The sequence below is a fragment of the Micropterus dolomieu genome, linkage group LG01 (assembly GCF_021292245.1).
Source record: "Micropterus dolomieu isolate WLL.071019.BEF.003 ecotype Adirondacks linkage group LG01, ASM2129224v1, whole genome shotgun sequence".
Taxonomy (NCBI): domain Eukaryota; kingdom Metazoa; phylum Chordata; class Actinopteri; order Centrarchiformes; family Centrarchidae; genus Micropterus; species Micropterus dolomieu.
In genome coordinates, this window is record NC_060150.1 from 38117377 (window position 1) to 38142843 (window position 25467).

Sequence of the window (25467 nt, forward strand, 5' to 3'; positions counted from 1 at the left end):
AGTTGGTTTAATTATTTGTGAATTGAACCAGTTAGTTTTATTATCTTCAATGGTAGGCTATAATTTTTATAAAGACACTAACTGTAGTCACAATTACAACAAAGGTAATGCCAAAATGCAAGGCATTAACTGTAGGCCTATGTGTAGAAAAATATTGTATTTCCAATTCAGCCAAGAGGTGTAAAGAAAGAAACTCTTAAGGATATATATTCATAGCCTCCCAGCATGTGTATCCTAGAAGAATGTCAAAACTTATAAAGGAAGAGGTTAAGTCAGTTTCTTAATGAAGCAAGCCAAGGCGTGTGTTTATACATATGTAAATACATATAAAAAATTGTATAACCTATCCAATTGTACAACACACAGATTTTACAAAAACAAGCACCTGTGGACTTAATGCAGTTATGAAGGGCAGATTTACGTCAGATTGATAATGGCCAGTGTGTTTACCTGACCTGAGAGGCAGCTCGCTTTTGTGCAGCTAACCGACCGGGGGAGCTGGTGTTTCCCACCCACAATGCATCATCGCTGAAAACACAGGTCTGCCATGTTTGCATTCTGGTCGTGGTTGGAAATCATTGCCGCATAGAAGCTGTCCCCTTGCCAGTTTCGCGTTTTATGCCGTGATAATGGTGAAAAACTAAAGATTAAATGCACTCTCAAGATTTGTAGTCCGACTCTACGCGGGACGCGCTTTGCATCATGTCAGCCAACGCTCAGGGTGAGTAACGATAATGTTTCTGTCGACGATGCTGAGTTAGCTATGTAGCTAAGTTAGCTAACATGGCTAGCTACCATTAACAGCAGTTTTAAACATGACTGCATTGAAGGTAGGCCCCAATCTGGACCTCAGCTGTGGTTTGCTCAATTAGCTTTAACAAATAATTCGTCACTACCAATGATTGACACTCCTGGTTATATACATAAATACGTTAAAGCGAACGGTATCGTTAGTGTTAGCTTGGCTGCTAGCTAAGCTATCAATAATATAACGTTATAAGTTAACTTAGCGTAACATAGCGTACTGACATTTATGAGAGTTTTTATATTCACCGAATGATGTAACCCACAAGCTAAGCAAATTAATCCATGGCCAATTCGAGGGCTAACCTAAGCATTAAAAATTTCAGTTAAAATTTCTGGTTTGAATTTAGCTAGCTAGCTAGCTAGACACCTTGTACTAAGGATGTAAAAACAGTTCATACTAACGTTAATGGTAACTATTACTGATCGAGAATAGCACTGGCACCATTCACTATGTTAAAGTATTCGTACAGTGTTATAGTTGCCAACATGATGTTTTAATATGAGTAATGGCTCAATAACGTCAGTTGTTTTGGCTCAAATTTACGCTAACGTTAGCTGCCGCAACATTGCTAATACTAACGTTAGGAGCTATCCTTAACACGATCACAACAGACACAATCGCTTAGAAAGAACACGCAGTTCTTTGGCCGCTTTAACTTATGTTGCCTAACTGTAGTCATGCAGTGTTGATTTGTCTGGCCTTGTAGCCAGGGTCGGGACTGAACTCGGCACATGTGTAACGTTATACGGGTACCAGTATATGACGCAGTTTACGCGGTTTATTTATTCCACATGTGGTGTCTGAACAATAATGCTGCGATGATGTGTTGAGAAGAAACCCGCTTGACACTGTTCTTGATCATAAAAGTTTATTAAATCAAAGAGTTGAGCATCAATTACAAGCTCTGCAGCAGCTTGGAGAGTGACCCAGCCCGATGACCACTCTGTCTCTCTGTACATCAAACATAGCTTATATAGGATATGTTTAGGTATCTGTTAGGTACCATAGAAGGGTTTGTGTCGGCAAAGTAGAAGGTCAAACCCATAGAAGGGTACAGTACTATCTTGAAGTAACAAAACAAGGGGTTAGAGGTCAAATTCTCAGGGTTCAGTCCCTACATAATCACCAATCACTGCTCTCCCCGTAGAACACCTCCCCAAAGGTCACTGATCCTCTGTCTTGCTGCTACAGTGCTATTTTGAACTGTTATAAGTCAAATGCATAAGTATTGGATACTGCACACATATGCTTTGTCGTTTTTGATTAGCTTTGGGCTGTAATGGCCTTCAGAAAATACTTGCCATGTCATGTATAGTCTGTCCATACATGGTAACACATTAGTTTACCAAAAGGGACAGGTAGTTTTAAGCGCATCCAAGATGGATCCTTCAAAGTATGTGGCTTTTAAGGTGGGTCCTTCAGGGGACCTAAAGGTCAGTCTGGACTTTCGCCTCTTCCTCAATTGAGATAGTCTCACAGAGACAACTTCTAATGGTGTATTTGGGTAACTTAGTAGTCATCAAACTGTAATGTTCATAAGAAAGTTGTCCAATGATGTGAAAATGAGTGTGAATACCAATAATAAATGGAAAGCCATTTCACTACACCCCAGTTTACAGTATGATATTTGAACTTCAAACATGACAGCTTGCAAATAGTCAGATAGTAATATGTCTATATAACTAAGAGTTGTCACCCTTTGATAAACAACATATTCAGGCTGCTAGTAAGAAACATATATTCCAGTAATTACGTCATACAGTGGCTTTTCTCTTGGTCAAGTGCAAATGCTTAATGAACCAGTTTATCAACTGGATGCAAAAAAGTGGTATTTTCATATATTTGCCAAATGCAGGAGTTTGAGTAAACAACTGACTGGTGCCAAATGTATTGTGGGATATTGAGGACTGCCGATCAGATAGCAACTTTGTTTTTTGACTAAATCTTGGCCAGGTCCATGACTTCATCTTAAAGCTGGTAATAGGCCTTTTTTACAGAAAAGATTTTGATGTGTCACAGCTGCTGCAGAAATAATGATGGATGGAACTTAATTTAGTTGCTTTGGTTTTAGGGTGCTGGTGTTGTGCATGCTGGCTCACTGTAACACTGTGCTTAAGCTCTCAGAATGCTTATCTGCACAGATAAGTGAACTTTGTGCTAGCCAGTGCAGCTAACCTGTATCTGCTCATTGGTGAGTCCATTCACACCGCGTCGTTCACCGGGATGAAAGCCCCGGTGCATCTTCTTCTCGCCGACTAAACATGCTGTTGCTTACAGGCCGACCGTTAAACGGAGAGAAATATTCCTGAAGTTGACACGGTGGTGTCAAGTTGTCACGGTTGTCAGGACTGGGCTAGCTGCTCTTTAGCACAGAGAAAGTAGGTTGACACACCAATGTCACCAACACAGCCGCCATCCCCTTGTTCGTCTTCGTCTAGGCAGTGTAGAAACAAAAATGGTGTTTTACTGCCATACTGTTTGTTATAATACTGCAAAGGTATTCCATCAGTTTCTTCATTTTAGATCCAGTTATCCAGGTTGAGTTTCTCCAGCTGCTCTCAGGTCTTTTAACAGTTTCCTCCTTTGAAATGAGTAATTGTATTGTAATGTGTTCTTTTCTTTTTGAATGGATTTTATTTTATTTTTAAATTAAAGAATATTTTTGGGGCATTTTTTCCTTTAATAATAGGAAAGTGAGAGGAAAGGGGCAGAGAGATAGGGGGCGACACACAGCAAAGGGCAGTAGGCTGGATTCAAACGCGGGCTGCTGCAGTAAGAACTCAGCCTTGTACATGGGGCGTACACTCTACCAACTGAGCTAATTGCACCCCTTAAATGGCTTTTATAAAATTGGTATAGAAAAAAGTATTGTTCAGGATCCAGTATCGAAGTTAAGGTATTTGTACTGGTATCGGCATCGAAAATATTTTGAACAATACCAGCCCTAATTCAACTTTAAACGTTTTTCCATTGAACTCTATATATTTTATTTTAAGGCAACAACATATATTACTGCTGTTAAGAATAATATCAGATAATGCTATAAAATCTATTATTGTTCTTTCAGTTTTGACCTACATATACATATGAGGGGAGAGTGTAAGTATCTCTCTCTCACACACAAACACAGACAGTCTCTCTCTGTACAGCACAAACAGTGGAAAAGATGACTGAGAGCAGCAGGGTTTTTTTTTTTTTAATTGTGATTTTTAAAAGATGTAAACAATGGTGGAAGATTTAAACAAAGGTATAGACGTGATAGCAGCTAAGTTTAATTATTGAACTAAATTGCAGAAACGTAGTACGTTGCTCTTCCCCGCTTGGTGAAATAACGTGACGGGTGAAACTAGCTGATGTTAGCTAGTTAATTAGCCATGTTATCTGCCTCGGTAGAAAGCCAGTAATATTTATTTCACCCGTGCCACGCTATTTGACAGCATATCATACCGCAGACTTTGTCTTTTCCGATGGGGGAAAATCCCCTCCTTCGGCCATCCTACACACCGGTGACTGACTGCTCGCTCCAACCGGAGGGAAAGGGGTCGTTATACTCTCTACGCTGCACACAACCTGCGGGATTCCTGCACTTTCCATCTTAGACGAGAAAACAAAGGAATGGTATAACGTGAAATTTTAGTGGTTTTAAAACCTTGATTATTTCAAACAGTGCAATACCTTGAAACCCATGACCAACCCATGCCTAATCCTGGGAGTAAATGTATTCAGTTTGACATTCTTTCTAACGTTGTGTCGTATGACATGAAATATTTTTTTATTTTCACAGCAAGATTGGGAAAACCTACTAAAACTATTTGAATGGGGCACATGAGGCTGAAGGATTGTTGTTTATCTATATCAGCTGATTCTCAAACAACAGCAGCAGGAGGGTTGGCAGGTGCTGTGGTAACACATTTTTGTTGAAGATTTGGTTAATAACTAGAAACAGATAAATATCTGGAAGGGTAACATTTAAACCTATACAACTATACCGTAAGGCCAAACTAACTTTAGTTTCATGTTTGGACTGCTGTTAAACACTGACAATATAAATAAATATAAAATAGTACCTTTCTGTTTGGAGTCAGAACGATGTGTTCACCAATCTCTACTGTGTACCATGCTGTTGGTTCACGTGTTATTTGTGCACTTGCTGCACAAGTTATTGATTCATATTGGCATTGTGTCAGTGTGCTAATACATTTCTCTGTACATTTCTAGTTGTGCAGGCCAGTAGGACAGACTGATGCCAACCCATGAGGTTGGTGCTTGTTATTAGCATAGGCCATAGTTCTGATGGGAGCAAAACTGCCTTTGTGTTACAGATTATGACTTCGATGAATATGACAAACCCGGTGCTGAGCGGTCACGCAGGAGGAGAGGCGAAGATGACGATCTAGAGAGGTAAATCATCATATGTTCTCATGTCTCTACAGGAAGAGTGCTGTGTGTATGTATATGTGTATGTGTATATATATATGTGTGTATATGTGTATATATATATGTATATGTGTGTGTGTATATGTGTGTATGTATATATATATATATGTGTGTATGTAATTTACTACATGCTAAGGTAGTCAAAATCAAGATAGGTCAAATACAGATATATAAACAAAATCACTATGCTGTAAAAAAAAACAAAAAAAAACATACATTTTTCATGGGCCAAGAAAAATAGCTCTGTCAGCCTCATGGCAATGCATTTTTTCAGATATTTCGATGGGTTGAAGTGTGTATTTAGTTGAAGAAGTAGAATAATTGTCTCACCCCGTGAAGAAACACGTAATCCTTTATTTTATCTGAAGCCATAACAAATACAAATACATAGTTTACTGTGGAAGGTCACAAAAATATTGTTGTAGCAAAATGTGCCCAGTCACATCAGTTTACCTTCAAGTGGTGTGATAGTCAGTTTTAAGGCTATTGACAGGCCAGATGCATTGTTCAGAGCAAACTGCAACTGTTTTAGCCTTTGTTTTAGTCTACTATAATGTAGTCTTTACTTTTTTTTTGTTAAAGGCTGAGATTGGTCACGTATACACAAAGCACTTGATATACCTCACTAGGACATACAGTGTAAACAAGCACTTTATTATTGCAGAAAATGATGATCAATGATGAATATTATAAAATAAGTGCTCCTCAGAAAAACCTAAATGTTTTGTTATTACAATGTATTGCAGCTGCTTAATATTCCCTGGATTTCAGACTCTTGGAATAGACATAACCAGTGTTTCCTCTAGGATTTTTTTCAGCAGTGGGGGCAGGGCAAACAGCACCCCCCCAATTACAATTTTTGTCTGAATATAAAACCCCAACACAACATGTCTCAGCAACTTTGCTCTTGTGTCCATAAGCATGCGGTGCACCTTTGAATAGCTTAAAACTGAAACTTTTCCCAGTTTAATGTGAGCTTTAGATGAATGTTTTGGTGTTGGTCGGGGGGTTTGGGGGTCCTCCCCCAAGAAAATTGTATGTTTTCCAATGAAAAATATGTAATTTCACATCATATTGGGCCATTATTTTCACCATATCTCTGAACAAATAGTTGGAGAAGCTAGAGCAGATAATAAATAAACAACACCCAAACATCAGTCTACTGGAGGAACTACAACCTTTAGATCTGGAGAAAGTAATTTGGTTGGTTCTGTTGCTCCACAGTGATTTTACAGTGATGGCACAGCATGTTTTGGGCATCATCCCTAAGCCTTAATGGCAGGAAAACGCTGTTAATATGACCTCAGAATCATTATAGATACGACTGTTAATGTTTGCCTTTTGTGTCTTCATTTTACAGCTTCTGACATTTATCTGTAGACATTAATATAAAAAATAGGCAACATGAGAAACCCCCTCCCTTCTGAGGTGCATTTTATTTGCACATTAAAATCCTGAAAGAAACGTCTCCTCAATAGCTTAAAAGGACTAGTTTGCATCACTAATTAGCTTTACTAACCTCAGCTCCTCCGGTCACCTCCGTCCTTTCTTTTCCAAAACCACTTTTTCAGACTGAATACTGCAAAATAATTTAATCAGTCTGTACAGGACAGAGCTGCAGGCTACGTCAGTTTAGTCTGTTTGTAACTGATGTTCTCAAGATTGGACAAGTAGGCAGTAATAAAATACAGCTTCCAGTTACATAGCAGCTATGTAGCTGCTGTAGAAGCTTTCCTGCTCAGCTGCGCAGTCTGAAGGGGAGGGGAGATGTTAGCTAACTTAACGCTAACCGGCTTCACTTTTCCAGCAGGTGGGAAACAACAGACTTTTCTTGTTCTTGAGAAGCTAACACAATGTAACAGAAACCGTACATTTACTGCCAGAATATTTTTCTCCGCTTGCGTTCACTGTCACTTTCTGCCGCTCTGACTATCAAACACTCGCTACGCACCTCCTGATTCAGAGTTACGCTGCTCTTATAACACCATCTGTCACGTATGTTCTGCATAGAACAAGAAGAGGAAGCGAGCCGAGCATTGAGTGCTGCCGTGCTCGCGGCGGTGTGCCGCTGCTGAATGCATATAGAGGAAACACTGATAACTTACCATTAAGAAAACACAATAAGGCAGCTCTGAATGATATGTAAATAGAAATTTATTTGAATTTCCCCTATGGAGGATCGATAAAGGAACATCTTATCTTATATTACTCTGTGCTATTATCAGAGTCTTCTAACCTGTTATTTGTTGTCTTTTTTACTTAAAAGTGATTTGGAAGAGGATTTGTTGGAAGACGATTGGCTGTCAGGTAAAAAGGTAAGATAAAACAAAATCTCTCTCGGTTTCTCTCACTGCTTTGTTTATATTGATTTTGTGCATGGTACCAAAACACACTTGGCTAGACAGTATGGTTTCTCTTCTTACAAGTAGGAAACCGAAAATAATATCCAAAACATCGGGTGTTAGTGTTGGTAGAAGATTTAGAAAACAGAAGTGAGCAGTTGACTTGTAGCAGGTGGCTCCTCCACAGGGGGAAGTGTTGATGTGAACCAGGAGGAAGTACAGTGGACAAAAAAGAACAGTGTTGACCTGCCCAGATTGCCTTCACCACATGGGAATAGAGCATCCTTTGGGGTTGGAGGTGGTCCCCTGCCCCCACACCTTCCACACAGACAAATTACTGAGGAATTCAAAAGAGCAAACCATAATGTTCCTTTTTATTTTTGTTTCAGAATCCCTCAGAAGTGTCAGATGAAGAGCTGAATGACGACCTTCTGCAAAGTGATGATGAAGATGTAAATATGAGGTAAGCTAATGACATAAGTGCCATGTGTTCAAGTGTTTTGACATTTTTTGTTGTGAATCTGACAAAGTAAAGCTCCAAATTTAGGATATTTTATCATCATACTTAATTTCTGTTTCCTTCAAAGTCCCAATATTTTGTTTAATGTCAGTGGTCAGGATGTGAGCCTCAATGCCACGTACACCCTGGGCACATCCTATGGCCAGCAGGACAACTTGCAGGAAGCAGACTACACAGATGACGTTGTGAACCTGGGAGCAGAGGGCTGTGAAGAAGGGGATGTGGAAGAGGCGGGGTACCAGCAAGAGGGGGAAGAGGATTACGCAGAGGAATATAGCCAGGACGGCAATACAGACATCCCTGAAGACCAAATGGATTACACTGGAGAGCAGGCTGAGGGTGACGATGGCTACCAGGATGAAGTGCTAGACATACAAATCAATGAGCCCATAGATGGTGAATTTCAAGTGAGTTCTCACATTTGCTTCCTCACACGTAAAAGCCTGTGGATGCGCACACACACACACACACACACACACACACCCTCCCACTCCCCTTTTCTGTCTTATTTCTTTTGTATCCAAGAGATAATGTCAATTTTCTTGTCTCAGTAAAGGGGCAGTCAGGATTGAAAATCTATTCAGGAGAAGGAGATGTTGGTTGGTGATTTTGGGCAGGGGGATGATTAGATTCATTATCACTTCCTGCCAGTTAATTTCTCCATCTTGCTGACAAAGTTCGTGTTGACAGCTTGTTTGGCATGAGGTAATGCTCTGCTGTCGCCTCCAAATCCCCGTGCCATTGTGACCTTGGGCCCTGTATCTTTGGGGGAGTAAGAAGCTGCTTTGTGTTGTGGAGATGTGCTGCCAATCGGTGGAGGTTAATGTGGGGGGCTTTTATCTCTGGCTTTAGACTGGATCTGATAAAGTCTCATGCAGGTGAAAAGATTATTGACCTTCCTGAGGACACCCCATACAGTTTTCTAATGATTAATGTGAGTTTCTCTTTCATTCGTTTCCCTTCCCTCTTAGCCAGGACTAAGAGGATCAAAGATAAGACCAGATACATGTGCAAATGTCCGTTATGGTCCATTTACCAGGGTGTTATGGTGTTTGGCACCTGACAGAGATATATTACCCTACGTCTTTTCTCCCAACAGAGATAAGATGTTGACCTTCTTACTGAGGGTGTGCAGCACAGGTGGATGTCTATTTTGGATTTTGGGAAATGTCTGCAGATGTGTATTTGTAAAATGTGTAATAGCTGTTTACAAGGTCACTGCAGCTGCTGCCTGGCCCTGATATTTTACTGTGGTATTCAATGAGTAGTATGTGGAACAGTTTAAAGGATTAAATTGTTGTGTTCCCTTGGGGCGGCCTGTCCATCCGTCTGGTTTGCTGAGAGTGTATTTTTTTTTCTTTTCTGCATTAATATGTGCTGCTGTTTGGCAGGTTAATGGAGCGCAACACCAAACACCACGGTGTGACCTACACTCTGACCTCCTTAGCAACAAGTTTTTGTTAGAGGGTGTTAACAGATAGGATGTTTGAATTGCGAACAACTATACCCCTACACCAGTAGTAGGAGCTTGTTGGTCACAATTGAGATGTATATTTGGGATTATATGAAAAGATTGCATCATGAGGTGAACTGAATTTTTTCTTATGGAGTAGTACAAACTGATTTGTCATCTCCCCAAATGTTTATGTCAGTGTGATGTTTTTGGGCATGGAGTCATGAACTCACAGTGCAGCCAATAACAGAGTGATTTGCGAGGAGTCAGTCAATGATATTTTCACCATCACTGAACTGGGGAGGAGTGTTTTTATCTGTGCCTGCATTTCTGTATATCATGTCAAACATTTACATCTCATTGAATTTCAAATGCTGTCAGGAATAGTAATGAAGCCTGGCTCCCACTGTTATGGTAATTTAGAGTGGGGGGGGGGGTTTACATGGTGTCTCCCTAAAATCCTTTTCATAACATTTTAATGTTTTCCTTTATGCTGTGTATGATATTTTTTATTTTTTTGTCTTTCATATAAAAAGATAACATTACTATCCTTCCATATCCTTGAGTATATTGTTGTTAAGCCCACTTTATTTATTTCAGCCATTAAGATTAGATAAAAATGTATAAATACACCTATATTTAATAAATTAAAAATATTGAATGTCTGTTGAACCACCATTGAACCATGTATTTCTTATGCATATATATATATATAGAGAGAGAGAGAGAGAGACAGAGATATATAGATGTTTTTATTTTGAACAGAGACACTAAGAGATGCCTATTGCCTATTATTTAACTAATCATGTGATCTTTACAGGATGATGAATATGAAACCTATAATGATCGGCCCGTGGATGAACGTGGAGTCCAACAGGGGGAGGCCCCCGAAGAGGAGGAGGAGGAGGTAGGGGGAGAAGAGCAGCAGGAAGAGGAGGAGGATGACGCAGCTGAGGGCTCACAGGTCTTTGACACAGAGGTGCTAAGATCCTCCATGATAACACCGTCCACTTTTTTGTTGCTATAGATGATTGAATTTGACTTACTCATCCCCGTAGATTAGTGCATGAACATACAGGTCTCTTGTTATATGGTACATTTAAAGCAGTGTAGTTTCATGGTTAAAGTTAATTTTCAAAGACTGATTTGGATTTATATACTGTGTAAAATGTTGACTACTACTAACAAGCATGTGTACTATTGCTTAAGCCGCCATTTGTCGATTAATCGGTTAATTATTTGCTCTTTAAAAGTCCAAAAAAGTCTGTCGCTATTCCTTAAAACGAAAGATGTCATCTACAAATGTGTTATTTTGTCCAACTGATTGTCCAAAACCCAAAAATATATTCAGTTTAATATCATGGATGACTAAGACAGCAGTCACATTTTAGAAGCTTTTGATTATCAAAATTGTGTCAGATTAAAATTAAATCTACTAATGGGTTAATTGACTCATTGTTTAAACCGTAGACAACAGTACAGGAGGGAGAATTTGTGATGCACTGCAAACCATGATGGAGTTTAAACACACAGGAAGTGAACAGTGTCACCACTAGGAGTGGGAGAAAAAATTTATTCTTCGATGCATCGCAATGCAGACGTGGAAGATTCTGACTCTATTATCAAATGTCAAAAAATAGATTATTTATGTTGATTGATAACTGTAATGTTGACGGAACGTAAAAGACGGAACTCGCGGAAGGGTAACGCCCGGACTGTCTGTGGCGTGCACATAACGGAGAGACCAGTGTTACCCTGTATTCGGCACACCACTGATGCGGAATGATTAACCGCCTTACTTAAATGTCACACAATCATTAAGCGCAAGTAATGATTTTAACTCGCACACTGTGTGAGCATGGTGACACGCAACGCTTGGCAGCTCTCTGTGTATTCTAAGAGTGAGGCCAAGCGAAGAAGAGTCAGGACATGACGGTGAAAGTTGGCGATGTAAAATATTAGCAATAAGTTTAAGCCTGAAAGTAAATGCACAGTATAGGTCAATGTGTGTCCGTTAATAAAAGTCTGTCGTTTCCCTAACTGCTGGAAAAGTCAAATCTGTTAGCGCTAGCTAACATCTCCCCTGGACAGCACGTTTTTGGCTGTTTATAATGTTAGTTAAATTAGTAACGAAGTAATATTAATTAGCTCAGCTGTCTGAGCCTGACAACTGACGCAAACAAGTCCTTTTAAAATCATTATGAGATGTTTCTTTTGGATTTTAATGTGCAAATCAAATGCTTAGTAATTATCCAGAGATCCTGTATGTTTTTTTTTACATCAAGATTCATCAATAATTGTTTTATAATCGCATTGCAGCCTTCTGAATCATAATCGAATCATGAGGTGCCCAGAGATTGCCAGCCCCAGTCACCACTGACCCAAAATTGCACAAAGTAAAAATGGTGAAGGATATGTGTTACAATGGTAGACTTTTGTTTTTAACACCTGAAAATGTCCTTAGGTTGAAGCTGTGCATGAAGAAGAAACAAAGGAGGAATCGGATGAAGAGGACGAGGAAGATGAAGAGTCTGGTCGGATACGGTTCAAATCTGAGCGAAAGGATGGCGCTGTTGTGCGGCTGGGTGATGCATGCAGTAAAAGGAGGAATATCCCGGAGACATTAGGTACATATTATTCCTGATGGGTGTCATTTATACTGTAGTCAGTTAGAGCCAGAGTGAATCCCCCTAATAATCTTGAATCTCTCCTACACAAAAATAGCTTTACATCTCTATGGACTTAACCCCAAGTTCAAGTTTTTCCAGACGGTTAATGAACAAGTGCTCTGTTTTCCCGTTCAACATATCATTAGAACTGTCAGAGAAGGCCAAGCAAGATCTGATGGACTTTGAGGAACAAGAACGGCAAAAGAAACAAAACCGCTTTGGAGGCCGAGGCAGAGGAGGAGGGCGAGGAGGCAGAGGAAGAGGAGGCTTCCCAGCTTTTGGAATGGTGGATTTTAGAGGAGGCAACAGAGGAAGAATGAATGACCAGAGGCTTCCCCTGATGGGAAACATGGGCATGCAGGTAGGCCATTGTACAGTCATCCACCTCAACAACTTTAAAGGGATCATCTATTTGGCTGCACTGAGTAACGCATCACTCAGATCTGAACCACTCCACTTGGAGAGTAGCTAAAGGGAGCATAAGGGCTTCACTGGATAAGATGATTTGAAATGGCTAGACTTTTTTCCTTCTTGTATTTGTCACAGTAACAACAACGGTGGGTGTCTTTGTGCCTGTATTTTGTTCACTGCTGCTCTCTTTACTATCTAAGACCTCCACGCTATGGTCGTCTACGCATGAAAAAAGTCAAAACACTCACCCATATCAATGTTGATATACGGATTATAGCAAATCATTTGGCAGTAGTCCATTTAGACAGTATTATACAAAATTAAATTTGTTCTTTGCCTAGGATTTATTTTCTTGCAGGCTTTTATTATTAGATATCTCTCCAAGCAGTTAATCCTTTGATTTACCTGGTTCATCAGTTCATACAAGACCTTTTGAAGGTCTAGGGAAAAAGTCACTTTGAATATGTAACCAAAATAAAAAGAACTAGTGGTGGTGATCTCCAGTAACACAGTGAAAGGTTATCTGATGGGCCACGACTAGTTTTTACTATAATCACTTCCTGTTAATCACAATGTTAAAGATACCACATTTTCTTTTTGGTTTGATTACTGTAATGAAACTATGCATTTTACCCAAGGTTACAATGTGTAAAAGTATTAAAAGTATAAATGATAAAATACCAATATACCAAGTTTATTATTTATTTAATGATAATAGGCTGTGAAGTTCAAAGCAAAACATAAGGACTGGAAATAAAAAATTTAATGACAAATGGATGAGATGCCAACACCACAAACATTCTGCTGACTGCTGTTAATGAGCATGTACTTTTTGCAACATAACTTGTGTTTCATCACTTGACTAAATTGGTCACTGGCATGTTTGTTTGTTTGTTTGTTTGGTAGCTTAAACAAATAGACTGGCCAATTATCAAGGTTTGAAACATGACTTGACGATATAATTATTGTTCATTCATCAGTTGGTGCATCCCTGGTTCATATATTCCAATGCTTGCAGACAGATGGCTGTTGGCATTGGTCTTTGTTTCTTCTCTTAATGCCTGTAGCTCACTTCAAAAATATGGACTGTGATCCAGCCTTCAGTTTTATGTGACTATGTACAGTATGTCACATGTACTTTTAATCTCCAGTGGAGCCTTGGATTACATTTCTTTAGGATGCCATCTTCAATCTTGCTGGTGAATTGACTTGTTGGTGTGTCATCACATGGCTGCAAGCAGTGATATCAGATTCTTCCCAGAAAGAAATGTGTTTTGACAGGTTGTTTTGGTTTTCCCTCCTCTCCGTTTCTCCATCTCTTTCCAATTAGCAGCCATCCCGAATGCCTCCTCCTCATCAGCTACATCAGCAGCAACTGCAGTCCCAGCAGCACCACCATTCACGTCCAAGAGGACCTCCTCCCTTCCAAGAGCATGGGCGCCCGCTGGCCCAGCAGCCCCTTCAGCCCCTTATCCCCCCGCACATGGCTCACCGCTCCCCACCGTTGCGGCCCCAGATGGAGCCGCCACCACGAATGATGAGCTCCCCACCACCCAACTTCCCCCAGCATCACCAGCAGCAGCCTCCACAGCCCAAAAATATCCACATTAACCCCCATTTCAGAGGGCCCACATCATCCTCAGTACAAGGTAGGTTAATCCACTATCACTCAAGTGCTTTTTATTAAACATTTTTATATAAATAACAGTTCTGCCACCTATGCCTTAGCAAGGAGATATGTTGCATCAAACCAAACTCTCCTAGTTGCCTCAATAAATGACAAGGCTGAGTTTAAACCATGAGGTAAATTGTGTGAGAGAGACTGTAAAAGTGCTTATACCAAGAAACGGGTCATGTTTGGTCTGTGGGACCTTTTGGATTTAAGGGTAATGTCTAAGCAAATAATTTATAAGCAACATTTTTCCATAGTTGCTGTTAATGATTTTAACTGTTGCAAATTGTGTAAAGATATAGTAGATTCACTAAATTGCCTCTGTTTTGAAATATTTGGATAATTTATGTAAAATCCAGAGATTTTCTGTGCTTTCTAACTTTTAAATGTTTTGTTTTGGTCTAAGCATTTAAGTACAGCGGGTCTCTTTTAAGATAAATCATTGTCCCCTTTGTCTTGTGCAAAGTTGATCTGATGGTTCCACACCAGTCACAACTGTTCTTTTATAAATACAAATGTGTACTTTTAAAATTATTTCTCTAAGATTTATAATATAAATGTATGAAAATCATCATTTAAATTTTGTCAAATTGTGTGCAGCCCTAGTTAATCAGCAAGCTGCACAGTTGAGGTGCATGATGCCGCTACGGCTGGCAGTTATCCTTACACTGTCCTGAAAGGTGTCTGGATTAGAATGTCATTTTGTTGTTTGGTTGAATGACAAGTGAATAGCTCTCTCAGCCAGTAATGGGTTTATCCTCCATTTTTCTTCTGGCGGCATCACCATTTCATTCCCTGAGATGGGTTTATCTGGCCTGTCGGTCCAGGCCAAGATTGAAATTTTGTTAGCAAAGCATGTTAACGTGTGTGTGTGTGTGTGTGTGTGGATGTGGATGTGTACGTGTGCACACACATGGTGTTTGGATTTCCTCCTGAGGGGAAGACATGTTGTTGAAAATCTTGATTTGCCTGTGGTTATGATTAAGTGTGTATGTGTGCGCATCTGTTTATATATATTTCTGTGTATATTTATTAGTTTATGTATTTATTTAAGTTATTCCAATTTAATGTTTTCTGGTTGTAGATGTTGACATATAAATACAGTAACTCTTGTTTTGAAGCAGTATGCCAGCAATGTGATATCCAGTTTATTGAATTGTGCCGAATGTTGTCAAACAGCAAATGTCTTATTAATTTTTATTTGGTGAATTTGGCATATTATTCTCACATATTTAATATTTCTGCTCTGTTCCCAGCTGTGTAAAGATACGAGGAGCAAGTGATATAAAATTTAACATGTATGTCTGTGTAACAGCCTTTAGTATGGAGATGTCTAATAGGTTCCTCCCTTTCTACTATACCCACCCTGTCTCTCCCTACTGCCCCTCATTTTCATTTTTCTCCCCCTCATCCCTCAACCCCCCTTTCTCTTGCTCTTTCTCTCTCCCCCTCTATCTCATTGCAGTGCCCTTGATGCCTCCTGCTCAGAGCCAGCCCAGACCTGCTGTGGGTCCTCAGAGGTTCCCTGTGAGTAGCAGCTGCTCCTCTCTCCCTCCCTTTCGCCTCACTTTCTTTCCCTCTACTCACGGTTAGCTTCGCTTTTTGTGAGGGCAATATCATTACAGCAATTAGACCGCTTGCCCTGGCCAAATACTGTTAAAGTAAATCTGTAAACACTGATACGAGTCTGGCTGCACAACTGGAAATGCGTGATAGGGGCTTTAGGCAGTAGACATTTGGAGGTCGGGGCTGCAGTGGCGGGACTTAGTTAGCAGCTCTTCATGGATGGACTGGGGCTCAGACTAGCCAGCTTGGAACATAATGGAATTGTGAAACCAGGATATACTGCCAGTTAAAATTCACTTTCCCAAGTTTGTGTCCCAAAGGCATGGAGACCTTTTTTGAATGGTATTTGAATTAATGAAACGTGGTGGTGGTTTGATGGGGGCAGGCTGAGCCTCTTGCACCAAAGGCTGAATTTCACGTCAGAGAAAAGGGGTCTTAAGTCAGTTATTTCCTGTAAGAAAGCGTCCTTTATTTCACTCACAAAGAATCCATCCAAGAGATGACGGAAACGCCTTTAAAGTAATTACTGTTTTGAGGGAAATTGCTTGCCAGCAAGTCAACCAAAGTGCCTTAAGTTACTCAGTCCTTCTAGTTAATGATGCCCAGGCATCAGGTGGTGCTGGTACTGACTGACATCTTCCTGGAAAGTGCCTTTTATATGGATTTATGCAAATTAGCCATTGGAAAATAGCTGTAACCAATTGCATTCATGTGGATTTACAACACTGTTGCCAAATGAGGCAGACTTTCATACAGGAGTCAATCTTTATCCAAAAAACCCCCCAAAACAAACCAGTATTTTTATTTACCTCTTTTCTAGTCTTCAATGTCAGTATTGTGCAATTCCTGTTCCCTGAGGTCTGTGATTATGCTAGATATTGATAGCACAGTAGCAGGGAGCTGTTTTGCCTTTTATCAGACAGTAGAAGGTAGAGTTGGAAGGGTATGCAGACAACCGGGCTGATGAACAGCATAGTGTTGGATTCCCCAGCTGTCAATCGCATTTAGTCTGCTGTTGCCAAGGACACAATTTGAAATGCAGGTGACATACCAGCCGGCAACATCCCATTTACCATTGGGCACCTGATTACTCATGATTATCATACATTATCATCCCATCAAATTTATTAATTGTTAAAAGACTGGGCGAATGGGGGGGTCATAGCCTCTAGTGTTACTGCATTACATTTTTAACTGGTGGAGACTGGTTTTGAAATATTAATCTCAGCGCCAATTAAAGTTGTTCGAATATTAAACCTATTTAGATAATGACATTCATTTTAACCATGAAATAAAGACACCACCATCCACATTTTTGCTGTCAGTAAAACTGTACATTCCAGTAATTAATACCTTTTTGGAAACCCTTTATTTCTTCTTTTGCATTTTCATAATTAAATTGTTCCTTAATGGCACTTGGTGGCAATCAAAGCTCCCTAACTCTCCTGTGAACAGTACCATATCCCAAAAACAAAGAATATGCATCAGTGCCAACAGCAGTTTATTGGTTTTAGCTGTAAAAACATATTACCCAGAAACAAAACATCTCTTTAAACTCAAATTTCCATTCTTTATTAAATACTTTGACCTTTGGCCCCTCTTCATTATATATGTCTTGGTTATCCCCTCACTGGTGAGCACTATCCTAGCATCAGTTACATATTGAGCAGCCTGCAGCCTGTTTATCAAGGATTAAAAGTGGGAGGATGAGCTGTTAGAGAGGTATTATATGGACACCAGAGTCTTCATTGTGCAAACCTGCCTGTCTGACCTTTTAGAACAGTATGATTGCGCCCCCATTGTGATCTCCTGTCTGTGTAAGCCCCTTTGATTAACTTTCTATTAAGCAAGTTTTTGGGACTATGGCCTTCTAGCTTTCTAACACCTCTCCTCTCTAAATACCTCCACGCAGCAGTGGAATAAAGATGGATTAAGCCTTGATAGCATCTTAAGTAATTTACAATAGGCTTGGAGGAGGCAAGCAGCCCATTTGTGGAAGTGCCACGTGTTGAATAGCAGGTTAATTTTTCAACAGAGATGGATGTTTAAAAGAATAAAGGAGACAGTTATGAGGGGGATTCGAATTCCAAGGAGGGATTAAAGGGTTGCTATCTAGTTTTCCTTAGAAGATAGATAGGGAGTAACGTGCATGCAATGAGGAGAAAGCTGTCGAACATGCGAAGTGGTTGAAACAAAGGTGAGGGCGCTTATCCCCTCCTGAAATACCCTTTCCTTGTTAGAGATAGGCTTTTAGGTTTATCAAACAAGCCTCAAGTAGCATTAATGCAGGTTTGCTCACAAATTCAGGCTGAAGGGTTTATTTAATATTGGCATGCATATTGATGTTTCAACTCAAGATTGTGTGTCTTTTTAATGACCCTAGCCCTTCAATTACAAGCGCTACCTGCCTGATACAATACAACAAATTCTCTTTTTCATTAGTTTAATTTGTTTGTGATTATTGAGTTCCCAGTATGGCCCATAATTCATGAATTATGTGTTTTTCCAGGGACCGGGAGACTTTCAGCAGCACATGTCTGGTAATTTTGGTCAACCCCAGCGGCCCCCTCATCACATGGAGCCCTTTAGGAACCAGCCACCTCAAGGCCCTCAAGACAGAGAGCCCCTCTTTATGGGAGGTGAGTCCCACACCAGCCTTCACAAGGGTTACAAAGGTCTCTTAGCATATTTAATCCTCAACATCACCTCTGGCAGTATACCTACAGGGTATGCAGCTAGCTTTCTGGTGCTGATCTATTAGTAGCACTCATGTTAAATGCATGCGTGTGTGTGCGTGTGTGTGTGTGTGTGTATGTATGGAGATATATATAGATAGATATAGATAGATATAGATAGATATAGATAGAGATAGAGATAGAGATAGAGATGTAGAGATAGATAGATAGATAGATATATAGATATATGAGAGAGATAGATAGATAGAGATCTGAATGAGCCTTGGAAACTGTATTGTTGTCTATTTTCATTTCCCTTGCCGTATCACTATACATCTGGAGAGGGAGTTAGTGATGTATTGAAATTGGCTCACAACTGTTGTTGTTTTGGTCTTCCTCGTATGGGCGCAGAACGCACAGAGTCAACACGGTTTCCAGGGCAGCACATGTTTGATCACCAGGGACCTAGCCCTCTGATGAACAACAGCCACAACCTCCACCATCAGCAGCTGCCCGGCCAGGGCCACATGAGCTTCGGCCCACCAGGACCAGCCTTCAACCAGCCAGGCCAGGGTCCTCTAGGACTTTTTCCGAGAGAACCCCCAAGACCCAACCTCCCTCCCCACCAAGGTCACCAGGGGATGGTCGGCTTGAATCAACAAGGTGGCCCCCCCAACCAGCCAAGACCCTTCATGGGCCCTCGTCAGCCGTTTGGTCAGCAGGGGAACCTTTTCCCCCCTCCGCCAGTCCAGTTTGGGATGCAGGTACGACTAAGAGTAAGTGATTTTTTTATAACCAAAGACACCTGTGTAATTGTGTCTTTGTTGTGCAACAATCATGTGCTCTTTCTCTGTATTTCTTACCCAATTATGTCTTTAATTTGCTTGCTAAAGATGGTATTGATCTGAGTATCTTGATATTTTTTAAGCATCCTCTCTTACCTGTGACAATTCTTGTAAAGGAGCCTGGCAACGATTCACATGCTTTCTCTGCCATGAATATATGAATCTTTCTCAGCTTTGCTGTAGATTATTAATATTGCTGCAGCAGGAGCAATGACTGGAGTACTGTACACACGAATAAACTAGACTAGTTATCATATTGACTGCTACTGAAGCGTTAAGGAAAAAGACTCATGTCTCTTTGGCACCTTGGCATTTTGTCAGGAGTCATAGACAAGAGCTCCCTCTAGTGATTGAATCACTATTGTTGTACTACTATGTGGATACTTGAGGACATCCATTTGAGGTTAATTATATGCAGGAATCGCCTGATTCAGTGTTGGTATTAAAATTCATAAAAAGTTGGACTATTGCTATTGTACAAATTTGATAAAAATGACATGAACATTTTGCATTATATGTAACAATAGCTTCAGAATTTTCTGGTTACTCATGTTGTAGTTTGTCTTCTTTCGCTGTTATTTCAGGGCTTAATGCACGGCCCTCCTGTCTCCCAGCTTCAGCACCACGACCCCTTGCCGTCCCATCAACCCATGCACCAGCACCAGCAACATCATAGGCAGGAGTTACCCCATCATCAGCAGCAGCAGCTAAATGTCAATGTGCCTCGCCCCATGATGCACCATGGCCAGAATCCCTTCCATCAACAGCAGGCCCATGGTAGCCCCAGGCAGATGACTCCCCGCCCTCAGAACCTCCAACAGCGAAACATGTCCAACAGGCAGAGGACGGTGAGAGATTAACATATTAGCTCATCTTTTTTCCAGTCAAACTGATGAAGTACAGTAAAATGGGGTCTCTGTTTTGTCAGTGCCATGCTAACTACTGAACATTATTCTGTCAGCATCTTTCCTCAGTACTCAAAATGTATGTGTGTGTGTGTGTGTGTGTGTGTGTGTCTCTAGATAGATAGATAGATAGAGATTTAGATAATATTTAGTTAAGATCAGATTGATTATAAATGCAACATGAAATGTTTATATTTTACCTTTTCTGCAGAACACGCCTATCTCCAAGCAAATGCAGCAGCGCAACAGCAACCTACGGGAGCTCCCTGTAGCACCTGGCAACACAAACATGAACAGTGCCCGCCCCGCCGCCAACGTTAGGCCTGTTGCCAAGGCAACACAGGGGGTGCGTCCTGCACAGAACACTCAGCCGGTGCCTGGCAGTGGCAGAGGAAGAGGCCTAGTTGCTGGCAAGACCGAATCACAGCCTGGGGGAGAAGGCAGGACAGTGGTTCAGAAGGAAATCCCGAGTACACTGTCCAGTGTGGCACCACAGGTCAGCTTTTCAACATGTGGGGGGAAAAAATAAGTAACGGAAAAACATTGTTTGCTGGCATAACGGGCAATTTATTTCAGATAAATGTGTATAATGTTTTTTTATTCTTCTGAAATGGTACTGTAACCTGCTAAATTCAGTGACCCGGAAATTAGTGTGCTGATAAGGACTCCCATTTATTAAAAACTCAATCATAAGGTTGTTAGTGACGGCAGCAATTTTATTGCATTTTCTCATGGGTTTTGTCTTTGATTACATTTGAGTATCAAGGACACCGTGGCTCATGGCTCCTCTTCCAATAAGTGGAGACAGTCATATCGTCCGTTTGTGTTTTGTGCCACAGGACCCTGATGAGGATGAGGAGACACGGCAGTACCGTCTGAAGATTGAGGAGCAGAAGCGTCTAAGAGAGGAGATCCTGAAGAGAAAGGAGCTGCGGCGGCAGATGCAAGCTGGTGTCAGAAAGAAGGAGCTGCTGGACAGGCTCAATACCAATACTCCGAGCCAAGGCCTGGCTCCTTCACAGATTCAGCCCTCACAACAAAATCAGCAAACACCACATCCTGTCCAGCAACCACCTCCACAGCCACATCCAAAGCAGCAGCAGGAACAAAAACAACAGCAGCAGCCACAACAGCCACAACAGCAGAGACCGTTTCCTCAGAGACCCCCACAATCATTAAATCAATCATTAAAGAATCCTAATCAAGGCACCCCCATCCCTCCTAATGGCAGCGCTCAGACCCTTACACCACGTCCTAATGTCAAGACACGCCTGCAGATGGTACAAGGTAGCGCCCAGCAGCTACAGACCCCCGGACCTGGTCCAGACCAGCAGTGGAAACAGCCCCAACAAAATCCGCAACATCTGCAAGCACAGCGAAGGAACAGTGCCGTGCAGAATGTAAACAGAGCTGGTGCTCAGATCCAGTCCAATCAGGTGCCCCAAAAGAACATACCTCCCTCTGTGGTCCCTGGCCAGGCTCAGGCTCAGGCTCAAGGACCCAAACCTGGAGCTAAAAGAACTGTGATGCAGCGAGCCAAGAATTCTGGTGTCGAAGGCCAGCAGGTGCCTCAAAAAGTTAGAGTCGTCAAACTTTCAGGAGCGGTGAGCATTTCATTTTTTATGAGACACCTCCTTTTGTGTTGGGTCCGACATTAATTTGATACTCTTCAACGGATTCTACCCACAAGGGAAACAGTTTTGAAAAGAAATGCCACTGAATGCCCTCACACTGTCTATTTTGTAATCTAAAAGATATCTAACCTATGGGAATGACAAGGTGATGTCTGTGTCATTTTGGCAAAATTGATCTGTTAAGAGTTTCCTCTGTTAAGCTTTGGGAACTGGTATTTAATGCCTTTACGCACATTTTACCTTTAGAACACAGAAAGGCTGTAGGCATTAGAGAGAGCAGAATGACATTTATCTGTAGAGTTGGACACCTCATCACTGCTCTTAAAGGTTGGTATCTGCTTTTAAGGGCAGAAGAGTATTCTTTTAAAGATAGAGGCTTGGAGAGGGTAAAACAAGAATGACAGTAACACCAACAAAATCTAGAATTACCATTGCCGGCTATTTTATACTCACTTGATAAGTTACTGCTGTGGCCTTAATTACACATTAATCTTTATTGAAAAACCACAAAGGCATGCATGTTAAACATTCATACTTGTCACTGATGAGACATGTTGGTGGGATGTGATAGTATTTGAAATAAGCCGCTTTCCAACTCATCCCAGAGGATCAAGCCGCAGAGCCAAAATCGCGGGCTGGCTGCAGATGAAGATAACTGGGTGTCAGTGCGTTAATGGAAACCTGCGCAGAGCTATCTGATGTACCGCATCTTAGAGAAAAAAGAGGAGTGGGATGTGAGGTGGAGAAAAGAGAGATGGAAACAGAAACAAACAGCTAAGGCCTATAGCTGTTGTGAAAAGAAGATTGTCTAGATGCTCCCTCTTCCACATTGTTTTGCTGTCATCAATGGGCGCTTGACAATGTTATCTGCTCTCTTTTTTTTTTCTTGCTCTCTCTCTCCCTCTCTGTCATCCCTCGCTTGCTCCTTTCCATCATCCCATCTCTCAGGTGCGAGGCAACAAAAGAATGCCAATCCAAGACCCTTGTAATTAATCTTTCTTGCTTGAACAGGGTGTTTGGGGGAGGGGGGGGGGGGGACAACATAATACCTGTGTAAGAAAGTTGCCACTTTTGAGGATTTGGATTTGTATAGCTTAGGCACACAGATAAGAGGCAAATTATATTTTCATCAGGAATAATACAAAGCGGCGCAAGACACAAAAGCTTGGGGGGGGGGGGGGTATAAGGGGGATGGGGTACACATCGAGCTGCTGTCGTTCCAGTGTAATGCAGCTTAGCATTTGATGGGTGCAATCAGGAGCTGTGATTTCTATAGGAGGGATTAATCCATTTACTCTCAACTGGGGACAGGTCAGAGATATCGCCTCTTTTCTTCCCCTGTATTGATCTGTCACATCTCTCCGCAGAGTCGGGGAAGAGACGACCTTCAATTCCTCCCCGCATGTCAACAGAGTTGAGCTGTGACTTTATTTGATAATGAGACCATCACCTTGTTGGGATGATCTTTATTCCCCACGGCATGTCTGATTCAGATCCAGCTCCAATGCTGGCACATTTTTCGTTTGCTTTGTAGATACGGCCTTGCATTTTCTCCCTGTTGTCCGTAAAAACACTGAGCCTAAATGCTTAATGTGAAGTTTGTGATGCCTGGAAATGGAGATAAAGGCTTTTAACGAGGTGCTAAATTAGTGTTGTCCTCCATCATCCCTACCCAGAGCGGAAAGGTGCCTGTGGCCGCCGACAGCCCAGTGCAGCAACAAGGCAACTGGTCGGCAACCCCGCTCAACCAGGTCGTCCAACGGAAGGTCACCATGACAGGACAGCAGCCACAGGGACCAAGCGGAACACCGCAGGCTAGCCGAGGGGGCATGGGCAACCCACAGCAAAACAGGGTAAGTCATATATCAACTCTCCGCTCTTTGGACACCGGCAGCCATTTCACCTGAAAGATATATATTAATAGTGCAGACTGTGGGGTAATGGCAGTTCTGAAATAAAAGAAGCTGAAATGTCTCCTGTAAAGTTGTCCTGTGCCGCTGGCGCTACCCTGGCATTCAGTAGACATACCAATCGAGCAGTAGTGGTAATAAGACAGGACAGTATGCCAGGTGCAGGAGTATTGACGAGCTGAAAGCAGTGTAACACGGGGGGCTACACAAGGTCCCCTGGCCTCTCTGCACGCCTGTCACCACCAGGCTGCTGTCACAGTTACCATACTCACCAACGCTGACAGGGTAAGGCAGTCACCATAACGCTTGCATGGCTTCGCTCCCTTTATGCTCCCCCGCCCCCAACACACACACACACACTCCCTCCACCTCCTCTCCGCTCTTTTCGGGGTCTCTCCCTCCTCCACCTCCTCTTCCTCTGCTGCGGAAGAAACATACCTCTCACTCTCAAGCTCAAATGAAGATATGCCATGCCACATGCATCATGTTCTGACATTGATGTTCTATGTAGAAATATGATAAGTCAATCGTCTGAAAGCTTGGCGTGTCTTGAGAGGTGCGAAAGGAAAACCTAGCGTTTTTAAAATTTCCTTTGTGCTGAGAAACAGTATACCTCCTCTTCACACGGTTGAATGCAGGATTAAAACATCAACATGCTTGTTTAAGCAGTGAAAGATTCAGTTTTTGTTTTCGCCCGTCTTTCTCTTAACCCTTCCCCGCATTTTTTAACCTCATGTGGGTAATTTTTCTTGCACTCGGCATTGGTGTGCAGGTTGTCGTGTCGGGCCGGGGCCGAGCTAGAGGGGCCGGTCAGACGGGTCGAGGTCGTCCGATGTCCACCAGACAGACCCAAAGAAGTGCAGAGAGCGAACGTTGTACTGTGTCCATAGAGGGCCTCTCCTCATCCACAACTGATGTTCAGCTGAAGAACCTTCTTAGGTCCATTGGCCCCATAGAGGTAGGTACTGATGCAATGCATCTTGATGCTTGCATGTACATTTTCTTGTTTTCTAGGACCTTATGATTTCATAATATGTTAAATAAGCATCCAGTTTGCATAAAGACGTAACAAATTTTCATTCAGAAGTTAAAGCTGTAACTAATGGTGTATGTTCTTATGTCAATTTTATATTAAAGTTACGTACGTCAAGATGAACTTAAACATAAAGTACGCCCCCCAGTCTGGCAGTGATGACATGTTTTTCAGTGTGATCCCATAGCGCCCTCTGTCGTAGTGTGAGAGTGAATGAATCAATCATTTTCCATCCACCACCCTCACTCCCTCTTGTGGATAAGAGGAGAATCTAGTAGTACTCAAGCTGTACTTTACTATTTCTATGTATTGCAGATGTTCAAAATGATGCCCCAGCAGAGGAAAGCAGTCGCCACATTTTCCAGTCCCCAGCATGCAGCAAGTTTTCAAATGAGCTTCCACAGGTAATCACATTCCTCTTACTTTTCATCATCTTTATAGAGATACAAATGAAATGATTACCTGCAGTGGTTAGTAGCCTTCACATGTTGCCAGTGTGATCGTCTTGGATGTTTAGCTGCCGTACAGACAGTACGTAGGACAGTGTAATTGTATTTTAGTGTCTTTGCCTCTGAGACTGAATGGTT

The 25467-nt window shown here is 41.6% G+C and overlaps 1 protein-coding gene across 5 annotated transcripts in view; it reads left to right on the forward strand.

The window, feature by feature from the left end:
• Positions 1–511: 511 nt before the first annotated feature.
• Positions 512–25467, forward strand: part of rbm33a (RNA binding motif protein 33a) — a 30424-nt gene continuing 5468 nt past the window's right edge. The window contains exons 1-18 of one of the 5 annotated variants that reach the window (XM_046043760.1): positions 512–721; positions 5131–5209; positions 7512–7560; positions 7977–8050; positions 8199–8514; positions 10381–10539; positions 12025–12187; positions 12376–12590; positions 13971–14289; positions 15778–15839; positions 18388–18517; positions 18965–19329; positions 19983–20246; positions 20515–20799; positions 21143–21907; positions 23614–23790; positions 24620–24805; positions 25196–25284. In XM_046043760.1, the coding sequence (XP_045899716.1) occupies positions 703–721; positions 5131–5209; positions 7512–7560; positions 7977–8050; positions 8199–8514; positions 10381–10539; positions 12025–12187; positions 12376–12590; positions 13971–14289; positions 15778–15839; positions 18388–18517; positions 18965–19329; positions 19983–20246; positions 20515–20799; positions 21143–21907; positions 23614–23790; positions 24620–24805; positions 25196–25284 (3716 nt within the window). In that variant the 5' untranslated portion in view covers positions 512–702. The remainder of the gene's footprint in view (positions 722–5130; positions 5210–7511; positions 7561–7976; positions 8051–8198; positions 8515–10380; positions 10540–12024; positions 12188–12375; positions 12591–13970; positions 14290–15777; positions 15840–18387; positions 18518–18964; positions 19330–19982; positions 20247–20514; positions 20800–21142; positions 21908–23613; positions 23791–24619; positions 24806–25195; positions 25285–25467) is intronic. The other 4 variants (XM_046045361.1, XM_046044554.1, XM_046046887.1 and 1 more) reach the window with 4 other exon arrangements.